This window comes from Lissotriton vulgaris, chromosome 1_2 (genome assembly GCF_964263255.1).
Source record: "Lissotriton vulgaris chromosome 1_2, aLisVul1.2, whole genome shotgun sequence".
NCBI lineage: Eukaryota > Metazoa > Chordata > Amphibia > Caudata > Salamandridae > Lissotriton > Lissotriton vulgaris.
This window is the reverse complement of record NC_141686.1, coordinates 345,410,792-345,426,725: the sequence shown is the minus strand read 5'-3', so window position 1 is coordinate 345,426,725 and position 15,934 is coordinate 345,410,792. Positions and strand designations below refer to the sequence as shown.

Genomic DNA, 15,934 nt, shown 5'->3' with positions numbered 1-15,934 from the left:
CCCCTGCTCACCCCCTTGGTAACCTGACACGAGCATAAGGCTAAACTCGGAGGCTATGTAAGTTAATGTGCCCCAGCGCCCCCCTCTCCTATACTGCACTGGGCCCCACTCACCGGTGTCTTGCGGCGGTGTTCTCTCGTGTCTCCTTGCACCAGCGGGACTCGGGGGAGCCTTGCAGGCTGCTGGCTGCTTCTGTGGGCAGCACAGGGACTCCTTCTCTGGTCGTCGGTCCCCCTTCAACCACGGGGGCTAGGACTTCCTTGGGGAGCCTCAGAGGCTCCAGGCAACCTTACTCCACACCGGAGCGCGGTGGTCGGTTCCCGGCAGCTTCCGGCTTCCTGTTTGTGGCGGGCCTGGCCCCGTCACGCCACAGCTTGCCTGACTTCCGCGTCAGACCTCGGGCCGGTAGCCAATCACAGCGCGGCCCGGGGAATGACGTCACAGGGGTGTCCCGGGCAGGCCGGCGGTGATTTTACGGGCAAAATACAGGGTAGGCTCCCGTTCCAAATCAATGATAAACCAAGGTGGGCACTCACTTGGGGGGCACAAAACGGCACCAGGTCCTTGGCGGGGTGGGCACCCGCTAGGGATCTTAAAAATCAGGAAAAATAAGTGTAGTGGGCCCCCGCAACGAAAATAAGCAAAGGGGGATACTCAGGCAGCCTCTCTGCGCTGCAACTAGCAATGAAAAGCGCTTCCCTGGAGGAAAGCAAGATAAAGCGCTCCCAGGCGCTTGAGGTGCGCAAAGTTCAGCAAAAGCCCTTTAGGAGGTGGGGAGGGGCGAGGCTGGGCCCAGAGCCAGCTCACAGGGTCCTCCTAGGCAGGGAGGCAGTCCCAGTGGGGGTCCTCCTGGCGCCCAGCAGCAGCAGCCCCCCTCAGGAAAAGGATCCGGGAAGAGAACATTTTGTAAGGGGACACAGCCGCTTTTTATACAGTAAAATCCTTTCGTCTGTGTGCAGGGTGGGGGAGAAACCAGTCGCAGCTGGTTTTGGAGCACTCTTGATGTGCTCAGCTACCCTTCCTATTCACTAGGGAGGCTAGGGTCATCAGTCGCACCACAGGGGGCGGAGCCAGCATTGTATGGGGAAAGCCCTGCCCTATTCAGGACCCAGGTGCACCCCTCCCTCACATCAGCATGCTAATCTCTCCATTCACCACCGGGGCAGACCCATACAGACTCTTGGAGCAAGGCTCACCAGCCAGCTCCAGCCAATCACGTGCCAGCACACTCCGTGCACACGCACACTCATTTCTAGAAGTGGCACTTCCACACTAGACACATTCACGCCGCACACATCATTGCGCAGCATTCAATCTCACGAGTCTGCACATACCAAACTCGAGCCTGCACACCTCACGCATCAGGAACTACCAGGGACACAGACATGCCCCATGCATTCCTATGGGAGGGCAGGCCAGCCTCACTACACACACGCACTTTGCCCTGGGACACAGGGAAAAAGTGCGCAGAGACCAAAAATTACTACCACCAATTCACATTTGTAAGCAAAAAGTTTCAGGGGTGAACCTGCCAGAACGGCCAAGTCCAACACCGGCTATCTGGTCGCCCCATTGGAAAGCATTGCCCGCGACCAGATGGTCAAGGGGAAAGGTTTCCTAAGGTGCTGGGCCCCCAGGGTAAGGTAAAGGCCATTACAGGAATCTAATCTGGGCAATATGAACGCGGATATGACCAGTCGTTGAGAATTTACTGGGATGAAAGGAAGGATCTTCAAATTTTCCTCAGGATAAAAAAGTGGACGATATCATGGCATTGATATTTGGACCGGGCATGTTGTAGGCATCCTTTCAAAATACTAAAGTATCAATGTTTTGCTACCTAAATGCGGTCGCAAATCATGAACAAATTACCCATCTCTGAGTTGGGGTGGTAGGCCATTTGCAGACGGGAGCCCCTTTACCTTTCTGCATGTTGAAAACTTTGGGTCCGATTCACAAAGGCAAACATACACTTTTATGTAAGTTTACTATTTTTTTGCAATTCTTGAATTTCCAGTTATTAGTAAGTTTACAACTGCAGGGAGCTCCACGCATAAAAAGATAAGATTGTGTGGAGTTCTCAACCCCGAAAGCGCAGTCTCCACAGTTATAAACTTATTATAAACTCTAGTTTGTGAATAGGGAAAAAAAGTGAACTTACACAAAATGTTACTTTTGTGAATCAAGCCCTTTCTTTTTTTAAATGCAGCAGAAAAAAGTATACTGTATTGAATGCGGTCACAGACACGGTGGTCTGCTGAGCTCTCAAGCCAACATACATGTGAGGGCCACCAAACACAGTAAGTGGCAATGTGTGGCCTAACTCTTGAATATTAAGGCAGTAGTGCGGATTATGTGACCTATTAGTACAAGTTGCTGCCAGTGCTTTGAACTAGTATTTAGTAAGCCAGGCCCCGCGTGCTGTCGCAGATGCTCTCTAGTAGTGTTTGGTGGAGCTGGGAAATGGTGCAGTTTAGCCTTATATTTCTTGCTAGTCTTTTTTTCCTTTGCTTTCTGAGTTGAGATTCTGTGTCAGAATCCAAAAAAGGCTTCCCTATCCCTTTGCTGTTGTTCTAGCGATGAAGGGATAAACGTATGCCATGAGCTGAAGCAGAAGCATTTATTAATATGCTGACTACGCAGTGCCTAGAAGACTAATGTATGGCTTGTGAGCAGCACAGAAGGGGGTTGGTGTCATGAAAGTCATGCTAACTTTAACGTGTGACATGCTATGGTGTCTTTAGTAGACCAGTGACCCGGAGCTCTCACTTGGCAAACGTGAAGGTGTTTGTAACCTGGTACCTGTAGGGCCTTGTTTTGTGTAGAGGCTTCAAAAGGGGACTAGCTAGGACTCCTGCGTAAAACCCTAGTCTAGGAACGTCTCCATTTTGGTATACACGTGTGTGCTGTGCTTGCCTCTTTGCCAATGCTTGTTATGTGGAAGTCTAATTAAAATAATAGCAATCAGTACATATGATAGAGAAAATGTATTATAGAAGACAAGATAATACAAATACGTGCAGCACAGAGACAGTCAGCGTAGCCGCTGAGTGTCCAACAAGGAGGAGTCTCCAAAGCTATTTATTGGTGAAAACCACAAGAGGAAAATAGTCACTATTCTTGCAAATATGTTCAGCGAAGTACAGGATCATGACACTTCTTAAGAAAGTAAGCAAAGGGGGCGGCACCGGCCCATCAGTAGCCTCAGCAAGTTACACGAGTATAGAACACTAGGCCAATCAGAAGAGGCCCACACTGCGCGATACCTGCCTGGGCGGGGGGGGGGGGGCTCCGGCCCATCAGAAGCCTCAGCAAGTTACACGAGTATAGAACACTAGGCCAATCAGAAGAGGCCAACACTGCGCGATACCTGCCTGGGCGGAGGGGGCGGATCCGGCCCATCAGTAGCCTCAGCAAGTTACACAAGAATAGAACACTAGGCCAATCAGAAGAGGCCAACACTGCGCGATACCTGCCTGGGCGGAGGGGGCGGATCCGGCCCATCAGTAGCCTCAGCAAGTTACCCAAGTATAGAACACTAGGCCAATCAGAAGAGGCCAACACTGCGCGATACCTGCCTGGGCGGAGGGGGCGGATCCGGCCCATCAGTAGCCTCAGCAAGTTACACAAGTATAGAACACTAGGCCAATCAGAAGAGGCCAACACTGCGCGATACCTGCCTGGGCGGAGGGGGCGGCTCAAGCCCATCAGTAGCCTCAGCAAGTTACACAAGTATAGAACACTAGGCCAATCAGAAGAGGCCCTCACTGCGCGATACCTGCCTGGGCAGAGGGGGCGCTCCGGTCCATCAGTAGCCTCAGCAAGTTACACAAGTATAGAACACTAGGCCAATCAGAAGAGGCCAACACTGCGCGATACCTGCCTGGGCGGAGGGGGCGGCTCCGGCCCATCAGTAGCCTTAGCAAGTTACCCAAGTATAGAACACTAGGCCAATCAGAAGAGGCCCACACTGCGCGATACCTGCCTGGGCGGAGGGGGCGGCTCCGGCCCATCAGTAGCCTTAGCAAGTTACCCAAGTATAGAACACTAGGCCAATCAGAAGAGGCCAACACTGCGCGATACCTGCCTGGGCGGAGGGGGCGGCTCCGGCCCATCAGTAGCCTCAGCAAGTTACACAAGTATAGAACACTAGGCCAATCAGAAGAGGCCCACACTGCGCGATACCTGCCTGGGCGGAGGGGGCGGCTCCGGCCCATCAGTAGCCTCAGCAAGTTACCCAAGTATAGAACACTAGGCCAATCAGAAGAGGCCCACACTGCGCGATACCTGCCTGGGCGGAGGGGGCGGCTCCGGCCCATCAGTAGCCTTAGCAAGTTACCCAAGTATAGAACACTAGGCCAATCAGAAGAGGCCCACACTGCGCGATACCTGCCTGGGCGGAGGGGGCGGCTCCGGCCCATCAGTAGCCTTAGCAAGTTACCCAAGTATAGAACACTAGGCCAATCAGAAGAGGCCAACACTGCGCGATACCGCCTGGTCTGAGTTGCTGTGACTTGTTGCTACCCACGTGATTGTTTATAGTGACATTTTGGGGCTCTCTAAGCTAATGCAACCTACCAGTAACAGTAATTTCTGCAGAAGTGACTTTGCAACACCTGGGTTAGTGACGTGCACGTAGCCTGTGCTATTTCCACATACTGTGCGCCCAGGCTCTCGCGGCGAAGCTCGCATCATGTACTGTCTGAGTGTAGTTCTTGAGCAAGCCTTGTGTTACAAACGCAGCTTGACTTTGAGCCGGGGAAAGGTACACGCCTTTGTCTGGTGGTTTAATGTCAACCTTGCGAGGGCCTGAAAACAAAGACATTTCGTATGAACCCAAAAAGATGGTTGCCACAGTTAGACGTCTGCTCCCGATCTGAGCTGTTTTTAATAATTGCATTTTGCAGACCCGCCCTGAAGGCAAGGCGCTGCAGTTATTTAACAATAACCGATCGGAATCCTCTCACCTCCCACTCAGCAGATACCGCGTCCTTCTCGCTTTTCCAGTTTTGAAGCGTTGCCAGGGCACCTTTCAGGTCTGGCAGCATGTTTTTAAGAGGAACCTAAAAATAAACACATACAATGTTACAAATTAATGATCCAATGAACATTCATCAATGATTAATTAATCTGCAAAAACGTGATTGTTTCAATTTCCAATTAACCAGACTCTGACACCTCCCAGGATGTTACGCAGTACCTGTCAGAGTCCGCCCCAGAACCATGAGGGCCCAACTGCGTAGAACATCAACATGCCGCATTCACCACAACCCCATGAAACTCTTCGGCCGAGCTACTCATTCACCCACTGACAGTCATTCTCCCACAGACAGTCATTCTCCCAGAGACAGTCATTCACCCAACTGACAGTCATTCACCCGACTGACAGTCATTCACCCGACTGACAGTCATTCACCCGACTGACAGTCATTCTCCCACTGACAGTCATTCACCCACTGACAGTCATTTACCCACTGACAGTCATTCACCCAATGACAGACATTCTCCCACTGACAGTCATTCTCCCACTGACAGTAATTCTCCCATTGACAGTCATTCTCCCACTGACAGTCATTCACCCACTGATAGTCATTCACCCACTGATAGTCATTCACCCACTGACAGTCATTCATCCACTGCATCACAGCAGACAAACGATTAACTTGAAAACCATTCTCCTGAAAGAAACCCACCTCAAAACACACCTTGTGCTCTTCGGCAGCTCCTCAAGGGGCTCACAGTGCCGGGAGTGTGACCCCACGCTTGTCACATACACACCTTGTGCTCTTCGGCAGCTCCTCAAGGGGCTCACAGTGCCGGGAGTGTGACCCCACGCTTGTCACATACACACCTTGTGCTCTTCGGCAGCTCCTCGAGGGGCTCACAGTGCCGGGAGTGTGACCCCACGCTTGTCACATACACACCTTGTGCTCTTCGGCAGCTCCTCGAGGGGCTCACAGTGCCGGGAGTGTGACCCCACGCTTGTCACATACACACCTTGTGCTCTTCGGCAGCTCCTCGAGGGGCTCACAGTGCCGGGAGTGTGACCCCACGCTTGTCACATACACACCTTGTGCTCTTCGGCAGCTCCTCGAGGGGCTCACAGTGCCGGGAGTGTGACCCCACGCTTGTCACATACACACCTTGTGCTCTTCGGCAGCTCCTCGAGGGGCTCACAGTGCCGGGAGTGTGACCCCACGCTTGTCACATACACACCTTGTGCTCTTGGGCAGCTCCTCGAGGAGGTCACAGTGCCAGGAGTGTGACCCCATGCTTGTCACATACACCCCAGGAGTGTGACCCCACGCTTGTCACATACACATCCTGTGCTCTCAGACAGTTCCTCAAGGGGCTCACAGTGCCAGAAGTGTGACTCTACGTACAGAGGGTCTCACAGTGCCAGGAGTGTGACCCCACGCTTGTCACATACTAACCCTGGGCATAATTTGTGTAGCAGCACTACACGTAGCTGCAAGTAATATACTTTAAACTACACGTAGGCACGACATACTGCGTAACGTAGCTGATGGCACTGTGTACTTGCCTGCACTGTGAAATAATTGCAAATGACATCTTGCACAGTGGGTGCCAGTTATGATAAAATAAGTATCTCTATCTTTATATGCTAAAGTGCATATAGTACTTTCACAAAAGTGAAACTGAAAAATTAGCAAGCTGTGAGAGGTGATTATTTTGGGATCCTCCCTAACCTAGGTAGAGAACCAAGCAGATGCCTTGAAAACAAAAAAGCACATCTTATTGAACAATTTGGTGGTGGTCCCATCCTCTTACGACCACCCCAAGCACAGTTATTGGCAAAAAACCACAGGCCCTGCAAAGCATTATGGGACGAGATTAGCAGTGGGCGGTGAATATTATATAGTATCCAATATCAAAATAATTCTACAAAGAGCTGCAGTTCAACTGGTGGTTACTAGATGTCCCTCACGAGTCAAATGCAAAGTCATTTAAATATTTTGATATTGGATACTATAATATTCACTGCCCACTGCTAATCTCGTCCCATAATGCTTTGCAGGGCCTTTGGTTGGGATTGTTTTTTGCCAATAACTGTGCTTGGGGTGGTCCTAAGAGGATGGGACCACCACTGAAGTTCAACAAGATGTGCTTTTTGTTTATGCTCTTTGCGTTCAAGGCATCTGCTTAGTCTTCCCCCTAGGTTAGGGGAGACCCCAAAATCATCACCTCTCTCATTGCCTAATATTTTCATTCAAAAACTACACGTTTGTGGATTGGTTATATGCTTTTTAGCATGCAAAATTGCTTTATCAAAGCATCTGAGGATGTTGTTGAATTAGCTGCTACGCTACGTGATTAAGCACAGTTTTTGTACTGTGCTACGTGCAATTTGCAGAGTGCGACTTAGTACAAACTACATAGGCTCTGTTAGCGTAGCGTAGTACTGCGCCCAGGGTTAATACACACCTCGTGCTCTTCAGCAGCTCCTCGCGGGGCTCACAGTGCCAGGAGTGTGACCCCACACTTGTCACATACACACTGTGTCCTCTGTCCTTACACCCCTTGAATTATTCTCACATTCACCAACTCAGGCATAGAAACTTGCTAATTAGCAAAGACTTGGTTTCACTTTTAAGAAAGCAGCTTGATTGGCTTTGTAGCGCCCGGTTTCACCTGGTTTGTTTATTGCTTGCTTTCATGGCCCCGGCAGGGCTGTCAAGCATCGCTGCATCTCATTTACCTTTCATGTAAACTTTCAGCGCTTAGCAGAGTCTAGGGTCTGTCTGCAGGTGCTGTTCATCAGAATGTAGCTTGTCATTTAAATAAATATTGCTTGTGTTACAATGTGACTAAGGTTTTTAATCTTTTCAAAGTTATTTATGCCAAACATGTAAATGACAAAGCCCTGGATGAATCTCATACGAGGTTGTGAGTTCAAGGTACCATCACACAACTAGGCGTGATCTTTGATACGTCTAATTGTTAATTGCTCCATCACCTGCAAGGGTATCCTGACACTGAGCAGGTGGGTGCACCTAGCTCTGCCTAGAGTAAGTTGCTTAGTCACCCGTAAGGGGCACCCTGGCACTGGGCAAGTGTGTGCCTGGCCCTGCCTTGGCTACACTGGTTCATCACCGTGAGGGTATGCTGGTGCTGAGCAGATGTGTGTGCGCCTATCCCCGCCAAGGGTAGGTTGGTTAATCAACCGCGAGTGTATCCTGGTTCTGAGCAGGGGTGTGCCTAGCCCTTCCTAGGGTAGGTTGGTTAATCACCTGAGAGGGTATACTTGCTCTGAGCAGGTGTACATGCCTGGCCCTGCCCAGGGCAGGTCGTTCATCACCCAAGATAGTTTCCTGGATCTGGGCAGGTGTGGGAATAGCAATGCCTGTGTAAGTGGGTTAATCACCCGTAAGTGTATCCTGGTTCTGAGCAGGTGTGTGCCTAGCTCCGCCTAGGGTAGGTTGGTTAATCACTCGCAAGTGTATCCTGGCTCTGAGCAGGTATCTGCCTAACCACGCCTGTGGTAAGTTGGTTAATCACCCGTGAGTTTATTCTGCCTCTGAGGTGGTGGGTGCCTAGCCCCGCCTAGGGTAGGTTGGTTAATCACCCACAAGTGTATCCTGGCTCTGAACAGGTGTGTGCCTATCCACGCCTGTGGTAAGCTGGTTAATCACCTGCAAGTGTATCCTGAGTCTGAGCAGGTGTGTGCCTATAGACGCCTGTGGTAAGTTGGTTAATCACCCGCGAGTGTATCCTGGTTATGAGCAGGTGTGTGCCTAGCCACGCCTGTGGTAAGTTGGTTAATCACCCACAAGTGTATCCTGGCTCTGAGGTGGTGCGTGCCTAGCCATGCCTGTGGTAAGTTAGTTAATGACCCGAGAGGGTATCCTGGAGCTGAGCAGGTGTGTGCCTAGCCACGCCTGTGGTAAGTTGGTTATTCACCGGCGAGTGTATCCTGGCTCTGAGGTGGTGCGTGCCTAGCCACGCCTGTGGTAAGTTGGTTAATCACCCGTGAGTGTATCCTGGCTCTGAGGTGGTGCGTGCCTAGCGACGCCAGTGGTAAGCGGGTTAATCACCCAAGAGGGTATCCTGGAGCTGAGCAGGTGTGTGCCTAGCCACGCCTGTGGTAAGTTAGTTAATCACCCGTGAGTGTATCCTGGAGCTGAGCAGGTGTGTGCCTAGTCACGCCTGTGATAAGTTGGTTAATCACCTGCAAGAGTATCCTGGCTCTGAGCCGATGTGTGCCTAGTCACGCCTGTGATAAGTTGGTTAATCACCTGCAAGAGTATCCTGGCTCTGAGCAGGTGTGTGCCTAGCCACACCGGTTGTAAGTTGGTTAATCACCGACGAGTGTATCCTGGCTATGAGCAGGTGTCTGCCTAGCCACGCTTGTGGTAAGTTGGTTAATCACCCGAGAGGGTATCCTTGCTCTGAGCAGGTGTGTGCCTAGCCACGCCTGTGGTAAGTTGGTTAATCACCCGCGAGTGTATCCTGGCTCTGAGGAGGTGTGTGCCTAGCCACGCCTGTGGTAAGTTGGTTAATCACCGCGAGTGTATCCTGGAGCTGAGCAGGTGTGTGCCTAGCCACGCCTGTGGTAAGTTGGTTAATCACCCGCGAGTGTATCCTGGCTCTGAGGTGGTGTGTGCCTAGCCACGCCGGTGGTAAGTTGGCTAATCACCCGCGAGTGTATCCTGGTTCTGAGCAGGTGTGTGCCTAGTCACGCCTGTGATAAGTTCGTTAATCACCTGCAAGAGTATCCTGGCTCTGAGCCAATGTGTGCCTAGCCACACCGGTTGTAAGTTGGTTAATCACCGACGAGTGTATCCTGGCTATGAGCAGGTGTCTGCCTAGCCACGCTTGTGGTAAGTTGGTTAATCACCCGCGAGTGTATCCTGGTTCTGAGCAGGTGTGTGCCTAGCCACGCCTGTGGTAAGTTGGTTAATCACCCGCGAGTGTATCCTGGCTCTGAGGTGGTGCGTGCCTAGCGACGCCAGTGGTAAGTTAGTTAATCACCCACAAGTGTATCCTGGCTCTGAGGTGGTGCGTGCCTAGCCACACCTGTGGTAAGTTAGTTAATCACCCGAGAGGGTATCCTGGAGCTGAGCAGGTGTGTGCCTAGCCACGCCTGTGGTAAGTTGGTTATTCACCGGCGAGTGTATCCTGGCTCTGAGGTGGTGCGTGCCTAGCCACACCTGTGGTAAGTTGGTTAATCACCCGTGAGTGTATCCTGGCTCTGAGGTGGTGCGTGCCTAGCCACGCCTGTGGTAAGTTAGTTAATCACCCGTGAGTGTATCCTGGCTCTGAGGTGGTGCGTGCCTAGTGATGCCAGTGGTAAGTGGGTTAATCACCGACGAGGGTATCCTGGAGCTGAGCAGGTGTGTGCCTAGCCACGCCTGTGGTAAGTTAGTTAATCACCCGTGAGTGTATCCTGGAGCTGAGCAGGTGTGTGCCTAGTCACGCCTGTGATAAGTTGGTTAATCACCTGCAAGAGTATCCTGGCTCTGAGCCGATGTGTGCCTAGCCACACCGGTTGTAAGTTGGTTAATCACCGACGAGTGTATCCTGGTTCTGAGCAGGTGTGTGCCTAGCCACGCTTGTGGTAAGTTGGTTAATCACCCGCGAGTGTATCCTGGTTCTGAGCAGGTGTGTGCCTAGCCACGCCTGTGGTAAGTTGGTTAATCACCGCGAGTGTATCCTGGAGCTGAGCAGGTGTGTGCCTAGCCACGCCTGTGGTAAGTTGGTTAATCACCCGCGAGTGTATCCTGGCTCTGAGGTGGTGTGTGCCTAGCCACGCCGGTGGTAAGTTGGTTAATCACCCGCAAGTGTATCCTGGAGCTGAGCAGGTGTGTGCCTAGCCACGCCTGTGGTAAGTTGGTTAATCACCCACAAGTGTATCCTGGCTCTGAGCCGATGTGTGCCTAGCCACACCGGTTGTAAGTTGGTTAATCACCAACGAGTGTATCCTGGCTATGAGCAGGTGTCTGCCTAGCCACGCTTTTGGTACGTTGGTTAATCACCGCGAGTGTATCCTGGAGCTGAGCAGGTGTGTGCCTAGCCACGCCTGTGGTAAGTTGGTTAATCACCCGCGAGTGTATCCTGGCTCTGAGGTGGTGTGTGCCTAGCCATGCCGGTGGTAAGTTGGTTAATCACCCGCGAGTGTATCCTGGTTCTGAGCAGGTTTGTGCCTAGCCACGCCTGTGGTAAGTTGGTTAATCACCCACGAGTGTATCCTGGTTCTGAGCAGGTGTGTGCCTAGCCACGCCTGTGGTAAGTTGGTTAATCACCCACAAGTGTATCCTGGCTCTGAGGTGGTGCGTGCCTAGCGACGCCAGTGGTAAGTGGGTTAATCACCCGAGAGGGTATCCTGGAGCTGAGCAGGTGTGTGCCTAGCCACGCCTGTGGTAAGTTGGTTAATCACCGACGAGTGTATCCTGGCTATGAGCAGGTGTCTGCCTAGCCACGCTTGTGGTAAGTTTGTTAATCACCCGCAAGTGTATCCTGGTTCTGAGCAGGTGTGTGCCTAGCCACGCCTGTGGTAAGTTGGTTAATCACCCGCGAGTGTATCCTGGAGCTGAGCAGGTGTGTGCCTAGCCACGCCTGTGGTAAGTTGGTTAATCACCCGCCAGTGTATCCTGACTCTGAGCAGACGTGTGCCTAGTCACGCCTGTGATAAGTTGGTTAATTACCTGCAAGAGTATCCTGGCTCTGAGCCGATGTGTGCCTAGCCACACCGGTTGTAAGTTGGTTAATCACCGACGAGTGTATCCTGGCTATGAGCAGGTGTCTGCCTAGCCACGCTTGTGGTAAGTTGGTTAATCACCCGCAAGTGTATCCTGGTTCTGAGCAGGTGTGTGCCTAGCCACGCCTGTGGTAAGTTGGTTAATCACCCGCAAGTGTATCCTGGAGCTGAGCAGGTGTGTGCCTAGCCACGCCTGTGGTAAGTTGGTTAATCACCCGCGAGTGTATCCTGGCTCTGAGGAGGTGTGTGCCTAGCCACGCCGGTGGTAAGTTGGTTAATCACCTGCAAACCAGTCACAAAGGGGAAGGGGTCTCTTGGGGACCCCTTCCTGTTTGCAACTCCATTTCCACCCTCTTGAAGAGGGTGGTAATTCGATACATGGCTTTGCGGTTGCTTTTAGGAAGGGAACGCCCATTTCTAATAGCGAGTTACAAAACCTATTTAGCGAGTCGCAAATAAATTGCGACTCGCTAAATAGGCTTCGTACATGGCCATGTAGGTTTTTGCATGCGCAAATGGCTGGCAAACTCGTTTGGCCATGCAAAAATGGGTCGTACATCTGCGGCCGCCCGCAGCCCACGCAGGGGGCCACTCAAACAGATGGCCCTCTAGTGCCATCTGGGCACCAACCCACCCCCATCTCTAATAAGGGGACTCAGGGAGCAGCCCCCCCTCCTTGCCTGTGGGGTGGTAAGCACGTCACTTCTGGTGCGCCGAGGATTGGGGGAAAGTATATAGTTCTTCCCTCGCCATCCTGGCGTCCTCTGTTGTGCCGGACACGCCGTCTCCCACCCTACCGCTTACCCGGCGTGGGGATGGCAGGCAAGATACATGGAATGTTGTAATGTTTTCTTTTTCATTGCATGGGCGATCTGGGTGTAAATGGGCACAGTACGGGCACCTCTGCAAGAGCACACTAGGGGCGCCAGAGCCAAATCCCAGGAGCCTCATGGCAAGTTCCTGGAAAACCACGTCGGCGTCCTGTTAGTCCTTCGGGCGGTTGTGGGCCTGAACAAGCGGGGGCTTGCCTTGCTACGCTCCGCCCTGAAAGGGGCGTGAGTAATAAGGGACCACTGTGTCACATGATCCGGAAAGCACAGATTAGGTTCTTACCTGTGCTTGGCTCATCTGGCGGGCAGGCAGCATAGATGGTGCCAGCTGCCTGCCCTTGGATCACCCGTAAGATAACCCGCCATATTGTATACTTTTGTATGGAATAAACCTGCAGCAATATTCTCCCAAACAAAAGTTGTGTTGTGTATTTATTTATTTAGCATGCTATGCGTTTGTGTGGGTGGGGGGTGTTGTCAATGGTGGTACCATGACCCGGTGTGTGCCAAAAGGGAGTGGATGTAGCCTAACGACTAGAGCTGCCGACCTTGGAGCTGGGGGACTAGGTTCGAGTCTCAGCGCTGGCTCAGATTCCTGTGATTCTGGGCAAATCACTTCACCTTCTTGCGCTTCCAACAATGAATGTGTCCTTGTGTAATGTAACCAGGGCCGGACTGGCAACACAAACAAGCCCTGGCAACACAAACAAGCCCTGGCCATTCTGACCGGACTGGCCCCGGGAGGGGGGAGTGCTAGTGAGAAGCAGCGCTGCTTTCGCTGGAGCACTGCTGCTGGGTTTGTTTCAGGGGGCCAGTATTGCAGCGCTGCTGCAAAACCGGCCCCCAGTAAGAAAACAGCCCCCACCACTTGAAATCCGGGCCCCATTATTCCGGCCCACTGGGAAAATGACCGGTGCCTGCTATGGCCAGTCCAGCCCTGAACCTAACCGCAGCTCCAATACCTTCGGGTCGAGTTGGCGCTATATAAATCTGCAATAAAAAAATGTCATGGGCAGATACAGGCGAATGGCGCTCATCTCACACCTGGCTCTGACGTCACTGCAGTCAGAATTAGCACCCTACCTCCCAAACATCAAAATAAATATCTTTCCCTACAGAGCCCCACAAATGAACAGCACGTGTTTGTTGACAGCTAGTGGCCTCTTGCCTGCAAAAGCAGGCATTCCTAGCACAGAGGCCAAGGAGTGAATGGGCATGGAGACTGAATTGCAGACGCCTCCAGTTTAGCAGCCAGCCAGTGTAAGTACGCCCAGGGATGACAGACGAGTGATGGAATGGAATGAAGGGGGTCCCCGCACTTCAGCAGGCGCTTCCGCTCTCGCAGGGAGAGCTCGAAGATTGAATGTATAAGACACCTTCAGACAGGCACCCCCAAGCCCCACGGGGCAAGTGGCGTCAACATATAGGGCCCGATTCACAGAACTAATTTAAGACAAAATCCTAACTTAAGTCTGTTTTACCAAAAGGAGTAAGTTTAGGATTTTGTCTTAAGTTAGTTCTGTGAATCGGGTCCATAGCCCAGGGGCAGAAGAGGCCTGCAGACTGCCCAAACCATCCCATAAACCAGTGCAGGCCGTCTCGGCCGAGAGGCCCTGTAATGAATGGGAATGCGGATGAATTGATCCCATTTCAGCACACAGTGTTGTCAGAGACGCCAAAGAATGGATGGGCAGCATGCTGACTACGCTCTCTGCTGGCCCGCTCGCCTGGGCTTGTGAGACAGCGAGTCGCAGAGTGAGGGGACGTGTCTGGGGGGTGTAAAGCCCCGGCGGACCTGGCTGAAAAGCTGTAAAAGCGCTGAATAAACACCTTACACGTATCTGTGAGCTCTCGTACTTTGGGCCCACCCTGCCCTAGACTTGGGTGGGCCCCCGTGGCCCCCCGTGCTCCCCCCTCCAAGACCCCCAGTCTCACCCGCCTGGGCCCTCAAAGCTCAAGGGCCACCCCCGGGTGCCCAGGGGCTGCTGAGTCCCAGCGCGCCCTCACCTACCCTGTGCTCCTCGGCAGCCTCCTGAGCGGTCACGACGGCGTGGCCCCGGTGCTCCCTGGACCGGTCGCACACCACGCAGATGGGGGTCCGGTCCGTGGTGCAGAACATGAGCAGCCGCTCCCCGTGGGCCCCGCACAGGTGTCTGTCCGGCTCCGGGAGGCCCCTCAGCCTCGCCACGAGATTCCCCAGCTGCCTGTTGGGCCGCAGGAGGCCCCCGGGGGCCACTGCCCTGCACTCGGGGCAGGGGAAGCCCTGCTGCCCCCCCCTGGACTGGGTGATGCAGGGGCGGCAGTAGTTGTGCCCACACTCCAGGGCCACGGGGTCCCGGAAGAGGCCCAGGCAGATGGAGCAGGTGGCCTCGTCCCTCAGGGCCTGCAGCTGGGCTGCCGTCGCCATGGCCAGGAAGTGAAGGAGGTAAGTTTCGTTTCTGGCGTGTGCTGGGTGTGTCCTCCTCCGGGCACTCCTGCCTGGTGTCTGTGTGTCCTGCCTGCTGTCTGTGTGTCTAGGCTGGGCGTGTTCCTGCCCCGCCCAGGCACCCCCCAGGGGCATCTGAAGGGCTCCGGGGCCCCTCCTCCTGTTGTCATCCTTGGAATGCATTGTTCTGTACATTTAAACACCAGAATGAAACAAGCATTGGCATAGCCAATAGGTCTTGCTTTTGGGACCTTATACGTGTTTAGCCATGCAACACTTGATGCTGTTGCGCCGAGGATATTGCGCTGCATAACTAAACACTTATAAGGTCCCAAAGGCGAGACCTATTGGCTATGCCAGTGCTTGTTTGTTCATGTTCCTTGTCCTTAGGAATATTCTTTGCTGATTGCATCCTGCTGGATTTGTGTTCTATCCCCCCCCCCCCCCCCCCCCCCCCCATGCGTTGCAGCGGGGGCCACGGGCTCTTCTTCATATATTCTGCGATCTTCGGTGAAAACCGTGGGAATCAAAATGTAGAATGCAACATCCATGAGACCCCAAATCCCAGCTCTGGTGAGCACCGGCTTTGGGCTGCTACTGCCCTGAGAACACCCGACCCCTCTTCTCAACTGATACAAGGGAAAAACTGATCCAGGCCATAATCCTTCCAGACTCGAGTATGGAATGTCCTAAACGTGGGTCTGCCGCAATATCTCCTGGACCCCCTGCAAGTGGTTCAAAATGCGGCGGCTAAACTCCCTCTCAATCTTGCTCCTCGAAGACCCGTGTCCCCACGCCTTGTTGTCCTGCATTGGCTGCCTGTGTCAAATTCAAGGCACTGCTTTTGACATATAAAGCGCTACATGGAAACGGCGCTGTCTACCTTTGGAGGAGCATGACGTACCATCCCCCTCCAAGGACACTGCGGCCCTCCTCTAGCCATCTCGCCCCCACTCCCAG

General features: G+C 52.9%; 1 protein-coding gene across 5 annotated transcripts in view; it reads right to left on the bottom strand.

Moving 5' to 3' along the window:
• Positions 1-15,032, bottom strand: part of LOC147736739 (E3 ubiquitin-protein ligase TRIM11-like) — a 236,681-nt gene extending 221,649 nt beyond the window's left edge. For 3 of the 5 annotated variants that reach the window (XR_015307576.1, XM_086953451.1, XM_086953453.1), the window contains exons 1-2: positions 14,561-15,032; positions 4,968-5,063 (exon numbers count right to left, since the gene is read on the bottom strand). Coding sequence is in view for 4 of the 5 variants with exons in the window: in XM_086953451.1 (XP_086809577.1) it covers positions 4,968-5,063; positions 14,561-14,956 (492 nt within the window). In the remaining variant the exon portion in view is untranslated. The remainder of the gene's footprint in view (positions 1-4,967; positions 5,064-14,560) is intronic. The other 2 variants (XM_086953450.1, XM_086953452.1) reach the window with 2 other exon arrangements.
• Between the last annotated feature and the right edge of the window lie 902 nt (positions 15,033-15,934).